Below are 21,747 nucleotides of genomic sequence, written 5' to 3' on the forward strand. Positions count from 1 at the left end.
AAGATGAAGTATTATGTGACGTGGTTCCAATGAGTGCAAGCCATCTTCTGTTGGGAAGACCGTGGCAGTACGATAGGAGGGCTTTGCACGATGGATACAAGAACACTTATTCATTCACCAAAGATGAGAAGAGCATTGTCCTAGCACCGCTTAGTCCACAGCAAGTGCAGAAGGACCAGAGTCCGAGTGCCAATGGCTCGAAGAAAGAAAGCTTGGTGATGACTCTTGGAGAGCTTGAGAGGACTTTGTTGAACTTCAACTTAGTTCTCATTCTGTTCATGAAGGAAGCCACACCTGAAGAGCAGGTTTCTCTTCCGCCTCGGTTCATGGCTCTCTTAAAGGAGTTCGTTGATGTATTTCCTGCGGAGTTGCCGGAAGGGTTGCCTCCGAGTAGGGGGATTGAGCATCAAATTGATCTCGTTCTTGGAGCGGCTTTGCCTAATCGACCGGCATATCGTTGCAATCCGAATGAGGCGAAAGAGCTGCAACGGCAAGTGAATGAATTGCTTGAGAAGGGTTATGTACGGGAGTCCATGAGCCCATGTTCTGTACCAGCTCTTTTAGTGCCCAAGAAGGATGGATCCATGAGAATGTGCGTCGACAGTCGGGCCATCAACAAGATTACAGTAAAATATCGTTATCCCATTCCTCGACTAGATGATATGCTTGACGAGTTGAATGGTTCGATGGTGTTTTCAAAGATCGATCTGAAAAGTGGATATCATCAAATCTGCATGAAGGAGGGATGTCACGACCCGAAACTTATAGCCGAGTTTCCCCTCTATTCCTTAATATCCATTATCATATACGCAACTCATATACGTATAATCTATTTCCCTAATTCTCAATACATTAAACCACCCCAACAAGCTCTATATAAACATATAATGACCTAACCAATTCAGATATATGCATAAAACTCTCAAAGATTTCTCAATTGCAACCATCTTGCAACACAGACTGAACGAAAAGCTTTCATATATATATATATAGCATACTTCTACAACACATCCAACCTTTAAACTAACTCGGCATGCTCTACATGAATATATAATGAGTCTAACGAATTCTAATGTACATATATGCTCTCCATAGTGTGTTCAGCTACAACCATACTACTAAACCAATTAACAAAAGTTTCAGGTCGTAACAAGATTGTAACACTTACTACCTATACTATGGGTGGGCCTACTTGCCAAAATCCTTTGCGCTGATCCCCGTTATCCAAAGCCCTCCTGTGCGGCTAGTCTAGCTCCTAGCTCATCTGGAAAAATGTATGCAGGGGGTGAGCTGCAACTCAGTGAGTACTATATTCTAAGGTAAAATGAGCTAATATGTTACATCACAATTCACCACAATCAATCATATATCTATTTATATATACATATTCCACCAGATATGGAATCCAATACCAAGATCATACTTTCACACAACTCATATGGCAACCAAATCCAAACAACAATAATATAGCCATAGGGTTGCATTTCCTCGCAACAGAGTTATGACGGTACCGTGACCCCGCACATCTCACTCATACCATTCTCAACTTCCAACACCCACATCTCATCAGCGGGGGCCGCCCATTAACCTCTGGCGGTAAGAGTTGACCTTCATTTATATTCCGTCGGTCCAGCGGCCGATCAGGCTCCTATTTATATTCCGCCGGGTCCAGCGGCCGATCAAGTCCCTATTTATATTCCGCCGGGTTCGGCGGCCGATCAGGCCCCTTTTATAATCCGCCGGGTCCAGCGATCCCATGGCTATAGTGCAACCATCACAAGCATACTAAGCATACACATCAACTATGTTCTGCAATCATTCAGCCACCATCACCTCTATAACCATACACACACATACACACACACACACACACACACACACACACACATATATATATATTTATTATCATTTTACGATGGAAAAAAGTACTCACAAACACCCCTGAAACGACCACTTAATGAGTTGAGCCTCCCGGAGGTATAACCTCAGTCTCCCCAGCCCCTATTCAGTTCAAGCACAAAGGTTAGATAATATGCTAAATAAGAGTACATATAGGTATCAGTTTTAACTCCCGTATTATTTGATTAATATAACTAAAATATAACCAATGACATAACGATTCCAATAATATGCTATGCATAACTCAAATCATATCAGTTTAGAATAGTAATTATATTATACGGAGGGCCAATTCGATCAGCCAAATTCAAGTAAGGAGTACAAGGAATTCTAAGTACTTCTTTGGTTCCAAAATACAAATAAACAAGAGCTTAGTCAATCAGCCCATCACATGATATCATTATCATGCATGATAAATTTCAAATCAGATCCCTTCTCTAATCCATAGTCAGCTCAAAGAGCAAAATATATGCATATATATACATATGTACACTCACTTGTCTACATCTATATATGTATATATAGATTTTCAGAAGGGTATAGCTATGTGTATTAGAAGCCTCCTAACTCAACTAAGAAATTTGCCCCCCTGCCTTAATACCGAATTATTCAGCTTCTTTTGGTGACCAAACTCATCCCAACACAACATAAGACTAACTCCAATATATATCAAACCCAACTTATATCAGCTATGAGAACTAACTAAATTACCATAAACTAATCTTTTGAAACTTGATCAGACAAGAAGGATGCAAGAAGAGCCACAAACCATGTACAACATAGTAAATATCAATGTTTAAATCATAGATAATCAACTTACTAATCAATATTTTCGGACTTAGCCTTCTTCCTCTTCTTCTTCTCCCAGAATTTCTCAACTCGGCTCACTTATCTCTCTCTCTCTCTCTCTCTCTCTCTCTCTCTCTCTCTTCTGGTTCATTTTCGTTTTCTTTCAGCTAGGGATAGAGCAAGGGAGGGTATGGCTTAAATAAGGAAGAAAAGAAGAAAAAGAAGGTGGTCAAAGATGGTCAAAGGCGGTGGGAAGGAGATGGCTGCTGAAGAGGAGGCCACTTGGCCCATTCTACACCCATCTCTATCTGATTTCTCACCTTTTTCGTTTTTATTATTATTATTTTTTTTTCTTTCATATAGATAATGATCCAGCCACAAGTTGTGGTATATTAAATACATTTAAAGATCCAGCCAAAAAAATAAGGGTATATTATATACATGTATGTTATGTAACCATGCATGTGCATATGGATATGTATATGAGCATATATGCATGTTTGGTGGACACTAGCCTCACAATCTCCCCCACTAATGAAAATTTCGTCCCCGAAATTATTTACCTGATATTGGGAAAAGGTATGGATAGTTGACTCTCATAGAATCCTCGGGTTCCCAAGTGGCTTCTTCTATCGAATGACTCTTCCACAACACCTTTACTAATGGAATTCTCTTGGTTCGAAGGACCTGCTCTTTCCTATCTAAGATCTCCACTGGCTCTTCCTCATATGTCAAGTCCTCATTTAACTCCATCGGTTGATAACTCAAAACATGAGATGGGTCCGGTATATACTTACGCAACATTGACACATGAAACACGTTATGAATACGGGATAGTTCAGGAGGTAGAGCCAACCGGTATGCCACCTTCCCAATGTGCTCGAGAACCTCGTATGGCCCGATATATCTGGGACTAAGCTTCCCTTTCTTGCCAAATCTCATAATACCCTTCCACGGTGATACCTTTAAGAAAACTCGATCCCCTTGCTGAAACTCGAGGTCCTTTCTTCGTTTATCAGCATAATTCTTTTGTCGCCCTTGAGCGGTCTTTAATCTCTCTCTGATAATCTTGACCTTTTCAGCTGTTAGGTCGACTATTTCCGGTCCAGTTAATTGCCTCTCTCCAACTTCGTTCCAACACAATGGTGTTCGACAAGCCCGACCATAAAGCGACTCATATGGTGCCATTCCAATACTAGATTGATAGCTGTTATTATACGCGAATTCCATCAAAGGAAGGTAGTCATCCAGTTACCTTGAAATTCTATGATACACGCTCTTAACATATCCTCCAATGTCTGAATGGTCCTTTCGCTCTGCCCATCTGATTCGGGATGAAAAGCAGTGGTCAAATTCAGCTTCGTGCCCAGAGCAGTAACAAAACTATTCCAGTACTTGGAAGTAAAATATGAGCCTCTGTCTGATACTATAGATACCGACACACCGTGCAACCTCACAATCTCTTTAATGAATAATTGTGCCAACTGATCAGCACCAAATGTAGTTTTAGTTGGTAGGAAGTGAGCGGATTTAGTCAGCCTATCAACTATCATCCATATAGAATCATGTCCCCTTCGTGTTCGTGGAAGTCCCGAGACAAAATCCATGGTGATCTTTTCCCATTTCCATTCAGGTACCGGAAGAGGTTGTAATAACCCGGATGGGTACTGATGTTCTGCCTTAACCTGCTGACATACTAGACACTTAGCGACATATTCAACTATCTCCTTTTTCATGTTATACCACCAATAACTTCTCTTCAAATTATAATATATCTTGGTGCTTCCCGGGTGCATCGCATATGGTGAGCTATGGGCTTGTGCAAGGATCTCTTTCTTCAACTCAGCATCGTCAGGTACACAAATTCGATTCCCAAGCATAAGTGTGTCATCCTCCTTCAAAAGAAATTCAAACTTCTTGCCTTCCTTTACTCTGCCTTCCTTAATCTTGTTTTTCATCTCTACCAAAAATGGATCTACTTGTTGCGCTTCTCGAATTCGATCAATTAGCACTGGCTTCACATCATAAATAGCCATCAATGTTCCAGAACTGGTCGCCTCTAGTTTAACTTCCAATGACCTAAATTCATTAATAAGTGTGTCGTGAACATTCCACATACCTGCTAATCTCGCTGATGATTTCCTACTCAATGCATCTGCCACGACATTTGCTTTCCCTGGATGATAGTTGATCGTGCAATCATAATCTTTGATTAGTTCCATCCATCTCCTCTGTCTCAAGTTAAGTTCCTTCTGAGTAAACAAATATTTCAAACTCTTGTGATCTGTATAAATCTCACACTTTGCTCCGTATAAATAATGTCTCCAAAGTTTGAGAGCGAACACCACAGCTGCCAATTCAAGATCATGTGTCGGGTAATTCTTTTCATGAGTCCTTAGTTGCCGAGATGCATAAGCCACTACTCTGCCATTTTGTATTAATACGCAGCCTAAGCCTTGATGGGATGCGTCACTATATATCACAAACCCCTCATCAGTGGACGGAATAACAAGCACTGGGGCAGTGGTCAATCTCTTCTTCAACTCCTGGAAACTTTGCTCACACTCATCTGTCCATTCAAACTTCACACCATTCCGCGTTAGCCGAGTCAGGGGAGCAGCAATAAGGGAGAATCCTTCCACAAATCTTCGATAATAACCAACTAATCCTAGGAAACTCCTCACCTCTGTTACACTTGTAGGACGATTCCAATTCAAGATAGCTTCTATCTTTGTGGGGTCCACTGATACACCATCACCAGAAATCACATGCCCGAGGAATCCCACTCGATCTAACCAAAACTCACATTTGCTAAACTTAGCATAAAGTTTTCTTTCTCTCAAGATCTGCAACACTACTCGGAGATGTTCTTCATGCTCATTCCGGTTCCTCGAGTATACCAGTATATCATCGATGAAAACCACCACAAACTGATCAAGATATGGCTGGAATACTCTATTCATTAAATCCATAAAAGCTGCTGGGGCATTTGTTAACCCAAAAGGCATCACAAGGAATTCATAATGTCCATACCGTGTGCGAAAAGCAGTCTTGAGCACATCAGAGTCCTTGATCTTCAGCTGGTGATATCCCGATCTAAGATCGATCTTCGAGAAGACGGTAGCACCTCGGAGCTGATCAAACAAGTCATCTATCCTAGGTAAAGGATATTTATTGCGCACCGTTACCCGATTCAGTTGTCGGTAATCTATACACAATTTGAGTGAGCCATCCTTCTTCTTCACAAACAAAACGGGAGCACCCCAAGGAGATACACTTGGCCTGATAAATCCCTTTTCTAACAATTCTTGCAGCTGAATTTTCAATTCCTTGAGTTCTGACGGGGCCATACAATACGGTGCACGGGAAATCGGCGCAGTACCGGGCTCTAGCTCGATAGTAAACTCAATCTCTCTATCAGGAGGAAGACCAGGTAAATCATCAGGAAAAACCTTTGGAAACTCGCAGACTACTGAAATTTCACTAAGTTTTGGTGAGTTGACCTCGGTAGCAACCACATGTGCCAAATATCCTTCACACCCCCTTTTCAAAAGTTTCGTCGCCTCGAGAAATGATATAACATTAAATGGAGCACCCAACTGATCTCCATGAAGCTTAAATTCAGGCTCATTTGGTATTCTAAAGATAACCTCCTTCTTGTAACACTCCACCGAAGCATGATGAGAAGCAAGCCAATCCATCCCGAGGATAACATCAAAATCCCAAATGTTTAAGGGTATTAAATCTACTAGCATCTCTTTATCCCCTAAGTGTAGCCTACAACCGCGATACACTTCCCCAACCACTACGCTCTCCCCCGTCGGTGTAGCTATGGAGATACGACTATCTAATAACTCTCGTGGTCTATCAGAATGCATGGCATATGACAATGAGATATATGAATGAGTGGACCCTGGATCTATAAGTACATGAGCAGGTTTATTAAAGAGATTTAACGTACCCGTCACAACAGTAGGAGTAGCGTCCGCATCCCGCTTCGTTAGGGTGAATACTCTACCCTGCGCCATTGGTCTATTTGCCTGGCCTGCTGAGCTCACCATCGACCCGCCCCCTCGGCTTTGAACACTCTTATTGCTACTCATCTGCCCACGGCCTCTCATCGCCGATGGCCTATTGCCTACACTAGCGCTGCTTGACACTGCTACTATAGGCTGCCTACAATTCCTCTGTACATGTCCCTTCATGCCACATCTAAAACATGTAACCCCCTCACTCCTTAATTGTGGGCAATTGTTTCTTAAGTGATCACGACGTCCACAATGAAAGCAACTCCCGGACTGCACTTGACAAACTCCGGAATGAAATCGACCACAATTCTGACAATTTTGATGCCTTGAGAGATTAGTTCCACCATAACTTCCACCACTCTGACTCCTCATGCCCTTACCTTCATGAGACCATTGCGGAAGCTGCTGATAAGTTGATTTCCCTCTATTGAAGCCTTGAATGAACCCGCCTCTTTTTGGGGGTCGGAAGGAACCCTCTACAAGTGAGCTACTAGGCCGAGTTCTACTTTGCTCCCTCTGATGAAATTCCTCTCGTAAGTCCTCCTCAGCGATAATGACTTTATTATACAGGTCTGCAAATAATGGGATCTCCAGAACGGAAACGCGCGACCTAATATTGAGGTTCAATCCATCCAAGAACCTACTGCATTTGGAAGCTTCATCACTTACCAATGTCGGGGCAAAACGCGACAACTTGGTGAATTTTACTTCATATTCAGCTACGCTAAGGTCCCCTTGCTTCAAATTCAAAAATTCCCGCTCCTTGGCGCGCCGAAACGAGGCTGGAAGGTACTTGTTATAAAATGCTTGCGTAAACTCAGCCCAAGTGATAACGTGCGAGGAGTTCGGGTCCAGTCGTCTTTGAGTAGCCTCCCACCAGTACTGAGCATCCCCTTCTAGCATGAATGTTGCAAGTGCCACACGTTGGTTGTCTGAAACCTCCATGATTGCAAAAATTCTTTCCATTCCAGCTATCCAATTCTCTGCTTCTATAGGATCAGCACTTCCCGAAAAACTAGATGGACCATATTTCCTAAACCTTTCATACGGCGTCAATTGCTGCTCCATGTGAGATGTAGCTGCACTCGGCTGTGCTGCTTGCCTCTGGAAGAAAGCCGTTTGTTGCTCGATTAGCTGCGCTTGCTGCTCAACTAGACGAGTCATGGCTGCTAATGTCTGGTGGATTGGTGGATCTTGATCCCTAGGAGCTGCAGCAGCTTCTTGAGGAGCTTGAGACACTTGCTCCTCTGTCATCGGCTCAGGTGTACTCAGATCAGCTAAATTCTCGGCTGTACGGTATCTAGGTCGACCCCGCCTTGCACATTTGGGTCCCATTGCAAATTTTCCTAAACAGAACACAAGTTAACCAAGCATTTAACAACACAATGATAAGATATATCCCGTTTTGGGGCCGCAACTAATCAAAAAGAACGGGGATCAGGCGCACTACGTCTACAGAATCCTATAACCTAGACTCTAATACCAAAAATGTCACGACCCGAAACTTATAGCCGAGTTTCCCCTCTATTCCTTAATATCCATTATCATATACGCAACTCATATACGTATAATCTATTTCCCTAATTCTCAATACATTAAACCACCCCAACAAGCTCTATATAAACATATAATGACCTAACCAATTCAGATATATGCATAAAACTCTCAAAGATTTCTCAATTGCAACCATCTTGCAACACAGACTGAACGAAAAGCTTTCATATATATATATAGCATACTTCTACAACACATCCAACCTTTAAACTAACTCGGCATGCTCTACATGAATATATAATGAGTCTAACGGATTCTAATGTACATATATGCTCTCCATAGTGTGTTCAGCTACAACCATACTACTAAACCAACTAACAAAAGTTTCAGGTCGTAACAAGATTGTAACACTTACTACCTATACTATGGGTGGGCCTACTTGCCAAAATCCTTTGCGCTGATCCCCGTTATCCAAAGCCCTCCTGTGCGGCTAGTCTAGCTCCTAGCTCATCTGGAAAAATGTATGCAGGGGGTGAGCTGCAACTCAGTGAGTACTATATTCCAAGGTAAAATGAGCTAATATGTTACATCACAATTCACCACAATAAATCATATATCTATTTATATATACATATTCCACCAGATATGGAATCCAATACCAAGATCATACTTTCACACAACTCATATGGCAACCAAATCCAAACAACAATAATATAGCCATAGGGTTGCATTTCCTCGCAACAGAGTTATGACGGTACCGTGACCCCGCACATCTCACTCATACCATTCTCAACTTCCAACACCCACATCTCATCAGCGGGGGCCGCCCATTAACCTCTGGTGGTAAGAGTTGACCTTCATTTATATTCCGCCGGTCCAGCGGCCGATCAGGCCCCTTGTTTATATTCCGCCGGGTCCAGCGGCCGATCAGGCCCCTATTTATATTCCGCCGGGTCCAGCGGCCGATCAAGTCCCTATTTATATTCCGCCGGGTTCGGCGGCCGATCAAGTCTCTATTTATATTCCGCCGGGTCCAGCGATCCCATGGCTATAGTGCAACCATCACAAGCATACTAAGCATACACATCAACTATGTTCTGCAATCATTCAGCCACCATCACCTCTATAACCACACACACACACACACACACACACACACACATATATATATATATTTATTATCATTTTACGATGGAAGAAAGTACTCACAAACACCCCTGAAACGACCACTTAATGAGTTGAGCCTTTCGGAGGTATAACCTTAGTCTCCCCAGCCCCTATTCAGTTCAAGCACAAAGGTTAGATAATATGCTAAATAAGAGTACATATAGGTATCAGTTTTAACTCCCGTATTATTTGATTAATATAACTAAAATATAACCAATGACATAACGATTCCAATGATATGCTATGCATAACTCAAATCATATCAGTTTAGAATAGTAATTATATTATACGGAGGGCCAATTCGATAAGCCAAATTCAAGTAAGGAGTACAAGGAATTCTAAGTACTTCTTTGGTTCCAAAATACAAATAAACAAGAGCTTAGTCAATCAACCCATCACATGATATCATTATCATGCATGATAAATTTCAAATCAGATCCCTTCTCTAATCCATAGTCAGCTCAAAGAGCAAAATATATGCATATATATACATATGTACACTCACTTGTCTACATCTATATATGTATATATAGATTTTCAGAAGGGTATAGCTATGTGTATTAGAAGCCTCCTAACTCAACTAAGAAATTTGCCCCCTGCCTTAATACCGAATTATTCAGCTTCTATTGGTGACCAAACTCATCCCAACACAACATAAGACTAACTCCAATATATATCAAACCCAACTTATATCAGCTAGGAGAACTAACTAAATTACCATAAACTAATCTTTTGAAACTTGATCAGACAAGAAGGATGCAAGAAGAGCCACAAACCATGTACAACATAGTAAATATCAATGTTTAAATCATAGATAATCAACTTACTAATCAATATTTTCGGACTTAGCCTTCTTCCTCTTCTTCTTCTCCCAGAATTTCTCAACTCGGCTCACTTATCTCTCTCTCTCTCTCTCTCTCTCTCTCTCTTCTGGTTCATTTTCGTTTTCTTTCAGCTAGGGACAGAGCAAGGGAGGGTATGGCTTAAATAAGGAAGAAAAGAAGAAAAAGAAGGTGGTCAAAGATGGTCAAAGGCGGTGGGAAGGAGATGGCTGCTGAAGAGGAGGCCACTTGGCCCATTCTACACCCATCTCTATCTGATTTCTCACCTTTTTCGTTTTTTATTATTATTATTATTTTTTTCTTTCATATAGATAATGATCCAGCCACAAGTTGTGATATATTAAATACATTTAAAGATCCAGCCAAAAAAATAAGGGTATATTATATACATGTATGTTATGTAACCATGCATGTGCATATGGATATGTATATGAGCATATATGCATGTTTGGTGGACACTAGCCTCACAAGGGAGATGAGTGGAAGACAGCCTTCAAGACCAAGCATGGTCTATATGAGTGGATGGTTATGCCGTTCGGACTGTCCAATGCTCCTAGCACATTTATGAGGCTGATGAACCATGTCTTGCGGGAATTCATTGGCCATTTTGTCGTTGTTTACTTTGATGACATTTTGGTCTATAGCAAGACCCTTGAGGAGCATGCTGAGCATCATAGGAGAGTTTTCGAAATTCTGAGACGAGAGAAGTTATATGGCAATATGAAGAAGTGTCGATTCTGCCAGGACAAAGTCGTCTTTCTTGGCTTTGTTATCTCTCAGCAGGGCGTCGAGGTGGACGAAGAAAAGATCAAGGCTATTCGGGAATGGCCCACTCCCACTACCGCATCCGAGGTGAGGAGTTTCCATGGCTTGGCATCCTTTTATAGGAGATTTGTAAAGAATTTCAGCACTATACTTGCTCCATTAACTGAATGTATGAAGAAGGGTACCGAGTTTAAGTGGAGTGAATCAGCCCAACGAAGTTTTGAGATCATCAAGGAGAAGCTGTGTGCAGCTCCTATCTTAGCCCTACCTGACTTTTCCAAGACGTTTGAAATCGAATGTGATGCATCGGGAGTTGGAATTGGAGCTGTTCTTATGCAAGACAAACGCCCAATAGCTTATTTCAGTGAGAAGCTAAGTGGTGCGAGTCTGAACTACTCGACGTACGATAAGGAGTTTTATGCTCTGATCCGGGCTCTTGAGACGTGGGAACACTACTTACTCCCCAAGGAGTTTATCATTCACACCGATCACTAGTCCCTAAAGCATTTGAAGGGACAAAATAAGCTGAATCGAAGGCATGCCAAATGGGTGGAATACTTGGAGATATTTCCTTATGTCATCAAGTACAAACAAGGAAATATTAATGTCGTGGCTGATGCCCTATCTCGAAGGTATGCATTGATTTCACTCATGAATGCTAGGCTGCTGGGGTTTGAACTGATTAAGAGTCGGTATGTGGATGATCCCTATTTTTCCCCAATTCGTTTGGCTTGCGATAAGGGCGCCGTTGATGGGTATTACTTGTATAAGCTTGGCAAGCTTTGCATTCCGAGTGGATCCGTTCGTGAGTTATTAGTGCGAGAGGCACATGCTGGGGGTTTAGCCGGCCATTTCGGAGAGAAGAAGACTCTTGAGATGGTCAAGGAGCATTTCTACTGGCCAAAAATGATTCGGGACGTGCATCGGATTATTGAACGGTGTATTACTTGCAAGAAGGCAAAAAGCAAGGAGGCTCCCCATGGCCTATATATGCCTATGCCAGTACCGGACCAGCCATGGATTGATCTGAGTATGGATTTCGTACTTGGCTTACCAAGGACTCAGAGGGGCAAAGACTCGATTCTGGTAGTAGTTGATCGCTTCTCTAAGATGGCTCATTTCATTCCATGTCACAAGTCCGATGATGCTGCCCATGTTGCTAATTTGTTCTTCAAAGAAGTGGTGAGGATGCATGGTATTCCTATGAGCATTGTGTCTGATCGGGACCCTAAGTTCCTAAGTTACTTTTGGAAGACCTTATGGGCGAAGCTTGGAACTAAATTGCTATTCAGTACGGCATGTCATCCGCAAACTGATGGTCAAACAGAAGTGGTAAATCGTACTCTCTCCTCTTTGATTCGAGCTGCTGTGAGTAAAAACTTGAAGAGTTGGGATACTTGCCTTGCACTGGTTGAATTCTCTTATAATCGGAGCATCCATAGCACTACTAGGAAGACTCCTTTCGAAGTGGTTTATGGCTTCAATCCTATTACACCCCTTGATTTGGCACCCTTACCAACCAGTTCAAGATTGTGTTTCGATGGCAAGAAACGGGCCGAGCAGATCAAAGCTTTGCATGAGCAAGTGAAGAAGCAAATTGAGAAGAAAAACGCAGCTTATGCTCAGGGCGCGAATAAAGGAAGGAAGCCAATTCATTTCAATCCAGGTGATCTTGTTTGGATTCACCTTCGTAAGGAGAGGTTTCCAAGTAAGAGAAAGAGTAAGCTGATGCCGCGGGCTGAGGGTCCATTTCTTGTCAAGGAGAAGGTTAACGACAATGCCTACAAGATTAAGTTGCCCGATGATTATAATGTTTTAGCAACCTTCAATGTGAGGGACCTATCTCCGTATTTTGAAGATGAAGAAGATATGGATTTGAGGGCAAATCCTTCCGAACCAGGAGGGGATGATGTGCCCAAGAATGCAGTCCAAGACGAGGCCATATCTAGGTCGGGTCCTATCACTCGTTCCATGGCCAAGAAGCTTGTTGCAACTCTCCCCGGGCCCTTTACCTTACTTAAGTGCTTGGAAATAGGAGACGAGGAGTCCAGCCCGAAGTGATGGCCTATATTTTAAAAGACTTCAGCTGTTACGAGAAGATAATATTTCTATGATATAGTTTCCCTTAATTAGACATTATTTCCTATATTAGCTTGAGTCAGCAATCTTAAGTTTCCTATTTCAGATTATTGCATTACTCTATTTTAGGAAAGTAATCTAGAGGATATCAGATATCAGTTTCCTATATTATTACGTGTCAGTTTCCTATTCTAGAGTCAATGGAGGTGTATTCTCTCTATATAAATATGCACCTTATTGTAAGAGAAGAACACAGACTTTGATGAATATTTGAATGAAATTGCTTAGAGCGTTTCTTCTCTTTCTTATCTAAACAAGTTCCTTGTTTAGTGGCGAAAACCCCGATTCTTATCGTTCTTCCTTGAGCGTGGCGAATCAACCCGACTTTTCTTACTCGTGGCGAGTCATCTTATCGAGTGAGTTTTGTTGGTTCTACCCTCCACCCTTCTTTCTTATCAATTTCTGGTTCGTGAGCCTATCACTAGATTATCGATAGAGATATGACATAATTTATAAAGATATGAAATCTAAATACCCCTAGAATATCTCTATGAGATTTAAACTTTAAACAAATCTGATGATATCTTCTGTTGATCATCAACTATTCTAGAAACTTCCTCAAACACTTGCTGAATTTAGCATTGTCCAGAATCTTCTATAACTTGAATAATGTTGATGGATCTTTGTGGATCACGTGATTCATGTCCAATGGGCCTCCACGAATTTGCTTGAGCCCAAACCTCTTGAATCAGGCCGTTGAGTTCATCTTTAAACTTCTTTGCTCGTGCTCGCGTAATCGGTCCCATTGGAACTTGAGCTGGATCCCTTGAAGTCGTGCTACGATTTGCATCACTCGACCATTCCTAGATTTAGGTAGACCCAAAACAAAATCCATGGAGATATCAATCCAAGGGTGACTTGGAATAGGTAATGGCATGTAAAGTCCATGTGGATGAATTTTCGATTTAGCCTTCTTACATGTGATGCACCTAGAACAAATTCTCTCGACATCTCTTTTCATGTGAGGCCAAAAGAAGTGCTCCTTCAGAATGTCCAAGGTCTTAGCAACTCCAAAGTGCCCCATCAACCCTCCCCCATGAGACTCCCTAACAAGTAATTCACGCATGGAACTCTTTGGAATACATAGCCTATTTTCACGAAATAAATACCCCTCATGCCTATGAAACTTATCAAACACTCCCTTTTCACAGGCAGCAAACATAGCAGCAAAATCAGGATCATGCTCATACAACTCCTTAAAATGCTCTAACCCAAGAAACTTAGCTCCAAGAGTTGAAACAAGGGCATACCTGCGAGATAAGGCATCGGCTACCACATTCTCCTTACCTTGCTTGTATTGGATCACATATGGGAACATCTCAATGAACTCAATTCAACGTGCATGTCTGCGATTCAACTTACCTTGGCCTTTCAAGTGCTTCAGTGATTCATGGTCTGTGTGAATGATGAACTCCTTAGACCACAAGTAGTGTTGCCACGTATCCAGTGCTCTCACCAACGCATATAACTCCTTGTCGTAGGTAGAGTAGTTCAAAGCGGCCCCTTTAAGCTTCTCACTGAAATAGGCAATGGGCCTCCGGTCTTGCATAAGTACAACACCTACACCAATTCCAGAAGCATCACATTCGATTTCAAAAAGTTTAGAGAAATATGGTAAAAGTAGCAATGGAGCTGAACTTAGCTTTTCTTTTAATGTATTGAAAGCCTTCTCTTGCTCTTCTCCCCACTTGAACCCAACATCCTTCTTGATGATTTATGTTAAAGAATCAGCAATGGTACTGAAGTTCTGTCACGACCCGAATTTTCGATAGAACTTTTCCTAAATTTCATCGAACCCATTATCACATAAAAACTTACTTCTCATAAATTTCCAAAGTATATAACCAATCCATCAACTCTAATAGGTATATACACTTTTCCGGAGATTTCTTTTTCGCTCTCACATCAGTGATACAACTAAACAAAATCTTCAGGTTGTAACATTCTAAAGTCCATTCTATACAGAAAGGATATTTATTAAATAACTAAGGTTCCTACCTAGTCCTCCAAGCTGATCCCCGATATCAAAAAGTGATTCCTCCGAGCAATCGGAAGCTTATCTGAAAAAAATGTATGCAGAGTGTGAGCTGCATCTCAGTGAGCACTAAATTCCAAAGCAAAATGAATAATATTAAGTGATAAATATATTTTAGACAATCAAATATTCATATAGACAGTAGTAGCATAAGCAAATATTCACCCACACGACATATTAGACAATACATATAAATGATTACTACGTTCATTCATCAACAATCAATTACCCTTATAACCATATAAACTATTATTAGAATTAACCATTAACCAACATCATTTTGCACTCATAACCTAACTAAATCAAATTAGCAAGCAAAACGGCTTCAATACAATAATTCAGACAATCATAAAAATCATCACATTTACAGCAATTCAACCAAACAACCAATATACAACACAACCAAATCAATATAGCCACAGGGTTGCATTTCCTCGCAACAGAGTTATGACGGTACCGTGACCCCACACATCTCGCTCATACCATTCTCAACTTCCAATATCCACATTTCATAAGCGGGGGCCGCCTATTAACCTCTGGCGGTAAGAGTTGACCTCAATTTGTATTCCGCCGGGTCTTAGCGGCCGATCAGGCCCCTTTTTCTATTCCGCCGGGTCCAGCGGCCGATCAGGCCCCTGTTTATATTCCGCCGGGTCCAGCGGCCGATCAGGCCCTACTTGTATTCCGCTGGGTCCAGCGGCCGATCTGGCTCATTTTGTAATCCGCCGGGTCCAGCGGTCCCATAGCTATAGTCAAACAACAATCACAAGCACAGTCAACTGCAGCCATGCCATCACACATCATAAGCCCACACCAAATCCTTATTCCCAAATTATCACAGTTCCGTATACACATACACAAACACAACCACAATCATTTTCCAATTGAATCACAGTATCATCATATTTTTCTTACGCAAGCCACATACTCAATCACACTGCATATCCCAAATCAAGGTGAAACATAAAAGGCCATATTTCTCATATCCTTTCCCACAACATTGCAAGACCGATTCCTTAATCTAACTACCACTATATTCGTCTTAAATAATTTATATAATTATAACACATAATTTCACAAGGAAATAGAGTATTCATATAACATACTATAATTATATATATCATTTCACAATGGAATGAAGTACTCACCGACAACTTCCAGAAAGGTAGCTCACTGGATTGAACCTTCAGAATCCTCGATTTCCTATAATTTGCAAACATAAACTTAGAAAATAATTAACATAGCACTATTATAGGCCTCCCGCACCTCCCACAATCTCCTTTAGAGCCTATTATTTCCAATAAATCCCGATTTATGTATATATATGTATATATATATATATATCGTGTTCATCATTTCCATTTCTCATCTATATCAAAAACTACTTAAATTAATCTTTATAATCTTCATTTAAACAAACATGATTGTTCTTATCAATTTCAAGGTAAATGATAGATTCATAAAGGACTAAAAATATATATAATTACCATAATAGCAACAGCCAGGTAATACTTTATATAAGAAATCCAACATCATGAAACTCGAGACAACATAGCGTAATCTCCTAGCATCGCCTACCCAATATTATTCATAACAATTTATAATAACCTATCTAAGCTAAAATAGTAATACTAGAACTTTAATAGCTTAACAACAATATATATACACACACAAATATATATATATATATATAATTGAATCACTAAGCATATCTAGTTAATACAAATTGAACAGTTCAACCTAACTAACTCACATAAATAATTCAATTCATATCAACTTGGACATTACATATATATTTTATCTTAACATTATTAAGCTTAACTGAATGGGATTGGTTTGGATGCGCACGAGAACAAGATTCAGAAGAAGCAAGCAACACTTTTAAAGAAAAAAAAAACAATAAGTGAACGGCCGTAAGCAACAAGGAACTAACAAGCTGCCCATACCATCAAAGTTCCCCAGAAAATTCCTACTTGCTTTGCAGGAAGACCCCAAAACTAAAATTGAAAAGACTCTCGAATTAATTAACTTCTCCATCTTCATATTTTCTGGCACCAAAATGCTACGTTGATATCTCCTTCATACATATTATACATTAATTGTTTGTTGTAAGCAACTAATAGAACCAAACCGAGCATATAAATATGTGTGTATGTTTTACTTCTGCACTAATCAAAAGCTCACGAAAATCAGAATAATTGATTACACCCAAGTCGAGTCAAACTCAGAAAAATCACGGGAGATGAGCAAGATGGAGAGTAAGCGACATGCATAATTGAAATGATAATAATAATAACAAAATTGAGTCAGTCGATTAATCCAATCCATTTATCTAATATGATATGATGCAGAGTATCGTTTAGCAAATCACAAAGTCGGAAGCTACAATCCAGTCCACAATTTCAAACTCTCCGGCGTGAGGAATTACTACTTGAAATTCTCCTCATTAGTCAGAAATTCACAGCAGAGAAGAGAGAAGCGAAGTCAGACCTGAGCCACCCACTCAATAGCGGGAGAGATTAAGCGGCAAGGACCACACCAGTCGGCCACGAACTCCACCAGCACAGGCCGGTTGCTTTTCAACACCGTATCAGCGAACTGGCTCTCATCGATTTCGGTTATACCTCCAGCAACAGCGCCGCATTTCAGCGCTAACCTCCGCCGCACGACAGACACTGGAGGTTTTCTCCGGGGCAGGGTCAAAGACGAAGTCGCCGTGAACGAGGACGACGTCTTCAAAGAAGGAGGTGTCAAGAAACCGGAGCTGGAGCTAGCAACTTAACGAACTTGAGGGAGTGACTGCGAAACACTACCGTTGAACCGGACAGAAGCTTGCTGGCGTCCATGGCGATCGGCGAGGCTCGCCAAGCAAAGGAGAATTGAAAGAGAGAGACAGAGGGAGGGAGTGATCCAGATCTTTTTCAGCTCAGCAGATGGAAGGAAAAAAACAAAAGGAAATGAAATGGTTGGAAGCATCAGAAGGAAAGGACTATGGCGGTGGGTTTACCTGGGGGTAATGGGGCCACGTGGGGCCCCTTTCAACCCCACTTTCTTCTTTTTTTTTTTTTTTTTTTTCAGCAACGTATATATAATCTATATATATATATAAGTGTATGAGCATTTGTACTATTTGGTATAAAAATAATCGATCTCACAATCTCCCCCACTAATAGAAATTTCGTCCTCGAAACTTATTTATGTGATACCAGAAAAGTTAGAACATTAGGAGTTATGGCATCCTCAGGTCCCCATATCACCTCTGAACTGACTTTTCCAAACTTCCGCTGAGCCACTATACTAATTAGATGTTCTGAGCTCCAGTCTTGTAGAATATTCAAATCTCCATCTCAAAGCAACTCTAAGATTCTTGAATTCGAATACCGAAGTCTCTATCCTAAATCAGATCTATAGAATTCCTGCCATATCGCTGGGATATATAAACTGAAATAAATCCCAAATCTGCCTTAGGTGCTCAAAGATTTATATATGTCCTTGCTGATGGTAGAATTGGCCAATCTCAACCTGATAGCTTTTCCAATAGAATTACCCATGCCAAAGTGGATTGCTGATAGCAGAAATTTAGAATACCAGAAACCCATGCTGAACTCATACGATGATGCCAGACTAAAATATTAACCCAAGCAATAATAAAATCCCAAGATCAATGATAAGAACCAAGTAAGATCCTGTTGAATAAGCAGAGCAACAATTCCCTCAATCCCGTATGATCAAGCCCACGACAACATCAACCCTGACTGGTTGCAGATATAAAGGAGAAAATAATATGGAGTCGCCATTGCTGGAATCAGAGAACACAGGATGGCGGACAACATTGAATAGTTGATACTCCAGGAAATATCCCAATGAAGGAAATATGACATACATGGTCAAAAGTCACAAGAACTTCTTGGAAGAATACCTCTGAACCTGATCTATAAGGAATCCTTGTGAAACCATATCTGTATAGCTGAAATGTATCTTGACTCTGATACTTAAGCGAATCCAATACTCATTTGGAGCTTGAGGAATAACCGATCGTAACGTTAATTCCGCAAGAAACTCAAACTATAGGGAACCTGAGGTGCCTCCCTTTACTTAAATCTTAATAGTATTCAAATAATTATATATAGATTTTAAAAGTATACTTAAGTCCCCAGCTTATTCTTTAGCACCAAGAAATTTGTAAACATCAACCTTTGGAAAATCTTGCTAATATGTCAGTAGAATATTAAAAATTACTCATAATGAAATCGAGCAATTAAGACCAAAACTAATCGACTAACTGACATAACAACTAAACAAGAAAATCACAATTAACTGCCAAGGAAAAAGCATATTACAAACATGACAGCATATATTGAATTCAATCGGAGATCCAAATGATATTCGGACAAACGAAATCAAAATATATGTGCTCAAAAATTGCAAGCACTTTTGTAAAACTTGATATGAAAAACCTAATTATTTAATAATAATTTCAATCCTTAGTTGCTTAGTATCAATTTTTCCCATGGTGCAATGCAAATGTAAATTTCAACAAGCAGACGTAAGCCCGTGCTTATTTACTAACAAATTCAAAGCATAAACAACTTAATCAACCAGCATAGAATTCAAGAAATCCTAGCCAAATCACCACAATTATCCAAAAATTACTCGGGGATCAAGCTTCAACTTAAGTCTATAGGATCTCCTAACCTATGCTCTGATACCAAAATTGTCACGACCCGAATTTTCGATAGAACTTTTCCTAAATTTCATCGAACCCATTATCACATAAAAACTTACTTCTCATAAATTTCCAAAGTATATAACCAATCCATCAACTCTAATAGGTATATACACTTTTCCGAAGATTTCTTTTTCGCACTCACATCAGTGATACAACTAAACAAAATTTTCAGGTTGTAACATTCTAAAGTCCATTCTATACAGAAAGGATATTTATTAAATAACTAAGGTTCCTACCTAGTCCTCCAAGCTGATCCCCGATATCAAAAAGTGATTCCTCCGAGCAATCGGAAGCTTATCTGAAAAAAAATGTATGCAGAGTGTGAGCTGTATCTCAGTGAGCACTAAATTCCAAAGCAAAATGAATAATATTAAGTGATAAATATATTTTAGACAATCAAATATTCATATAGACAGTAGTAGCATAAGCAAATATTCACCCACACGACATATTAGACAATACATATAAATGATTACTACGTTCATTCATCAACAATCAATTACCCTTATAACCATATAAACTATTATTAGAATTAACCATTAACCAACATCATTTTGCACTCATAACCTAACTAAATCAAATTAGCAAGCAAAACGGCTTCAATACAATAATTCAGACAATCATAAAAATCATCACATTTACAGCAATCCAACCAAACAACCAATATACAACACAACCAAATCAATATAGCCACAGGGTTGCATTTCCTCGCAACAGAGTTATGATGGTACCGTGACCCCACACATCTCGCTCATACCATTCTCAACTTCCAATATCCACATTTCATAAGCGGGGGCCGCCTATTAACCTCTGGCGGTAAGAGTTGACCTCAATTTGTATTCCGCCGGGTCTTAGCGGCCGATCAGGCCCCTTTTTCTATTCCGCCGGGTCCAGCGGCCGATCAGGCCCCTGTTTATATTCCGCCGGGTCCAACGGCCGATCATGCCCCTGTTTATATTCCGCCGGGTCCAGCGGCCGATCAGGCCCTACTTGTATTTCGCTGGGTCCAGCGGCCGATCTGGCCCATTTTGTAATCCGCCGGGTCCAGCGGTCCCATGGCTATAGTCAAACAACAATCACAAGCACAGTCAACGGCAGGTCTCGTGGGGTTCGCATCATTTGGTATCAGAGCCTAAGTTCCAAATCGAGGTTTCATCTATCCTTGTTCTTTTCTTTTTCTTCATTCTAGAATCTTTAGATATAGCTTTCATTTCTATACTTTCCATTAATCTTGTCTAATCTGATCTTAGCTGTCTAAATCGTCAAAAAAAAAGAAGAAAGAAAAAAGTGCAAAAAAAAAAAAAAGAAAAAAAAAAGGAGTTATCATCGGGTGTTGTTCGCAGCACCATTTGCTGTCTTCGTGGGCGAAGAATTTATTGCACAATTTGTTGTCTTTGTGTTCTAATCGTCTTGGCGTTAAGTTGACCTGTCATAGTAGCTCTTCCGTACGCAGTGTCTTCTATCAATCCATAAACTACGTCGTTGGGTCAGATTGTGTCATATCATTTTCTGTGGATCTAATATTATAAGTTGTTCGGGTTGAACTCGTTTTCCGCCTTGCAATCGGATTGATTAGTTGCCCTAGACTTTTGAAGAGGAGAGGAAAAAGGCAAGAGTGTGTGAGAACATCAGAGGATAAAAGCCTATTTTGAGTGAAAACACGAGTGTTTTGAGTGGTATCTTGCTGAGTGTAAACACGTGAGGGAGCGCGTGAGGATCCTATAATTGCATATTTTATCATGTCACACGAAAATAGTGGAGACGACAGAGGACCTGATTTGAACATGACGTTACGAGCCATGCAACAACAGTTTGAGCGCATGAACATGGTTTTCGGTGAATTCCGAGAAAGGTTGGATA

General features: G+C 40.5%; 1 protein-coding gene and 1 long non-coding RNA gene across 5 annotated transcripts; both read right to left on the minus strand.

The window, feature by feature from the left end:
* Positions 1 to 1,203: 1,203 nt before the first annotated feature.
* On the minus strand, positions 1,204 to 8,027 carry LOC116191023. The gene is made up of 3 exons (XM_031520222.1): positions 6,650 to 8,027; positions 1,934 to 2,001; positions 1,204 to 1,264 (listed from the first exon to the last, which is right to left on the minus strand). Exons 1-2 carry the CDS (start codon positions 7,968 to 7,970, stop codon positions 1,955 to 1,957), a joined length of 1,368 nt encoding a protein of 455 aa, XP_031376082.1. The 5' UTR covers positions 7,971 to 8,027; the 3' UTR covers positions 1,204 to 1,264; positions 1,934 to 1,954.
* Positions 8,028 to 8,677: 650 nt separating this feature from the next.
* Positions 8,678 to 18,128, minus strand: LOC116191024. 4 transcript variants are annotated; one of them, XR_004153144.1, is made up of 6 exons: positions 17,649 to 18,128; positions 16,307 to 16,361; positions 15,122 to 15,183; positions 14,486 to 14,903; positions 9,420 to 9,487; positions 8,678 to 8,721 (listed from the first exon to the last, which is right to left on the minus strand). It is a non-coding gene; the product is annotated as an uncharacterized LOC116191024 (long non-coding RNA). The 4 variants fall into 4 exon arrangements; XR_004153142.1 differs by lacking the exons at positions 8,678 to 8,721; positions 9,420 to 9,487 and adding an exon at positions 13,866 to 13,926 and having other exon boundaries at positions 17,649 to 18,127; XR_004153143.1 differs by lacking the exons at positions 8,678 to 8,721; positions 9,420 to 9,487 and adding an exon at positions 14,109 to 14,169 and having other exon boundaries at positions 17,649 to 18,127.
* Positions 18,129 to 21,747: the final 3,619 nt, after the last annotated feature.

The sequence above is a fragment of the Punica granatum genome, unplaced genomic scaffold (assembly GCF_007655135.1).
Source record: "Punica granatum isolate Tunisia-2019 unplaced genomic scaffold, ASM765513v2 Contig00564, whole genome shotgun sequence".
Taxonomy (NCBI): domain Eukaryota; kingdom Viridiplantae; phylum Streptophyta; class Magnoliopsida; order Myrtales; family Lythraceae; genus Punica; species Punica granatum.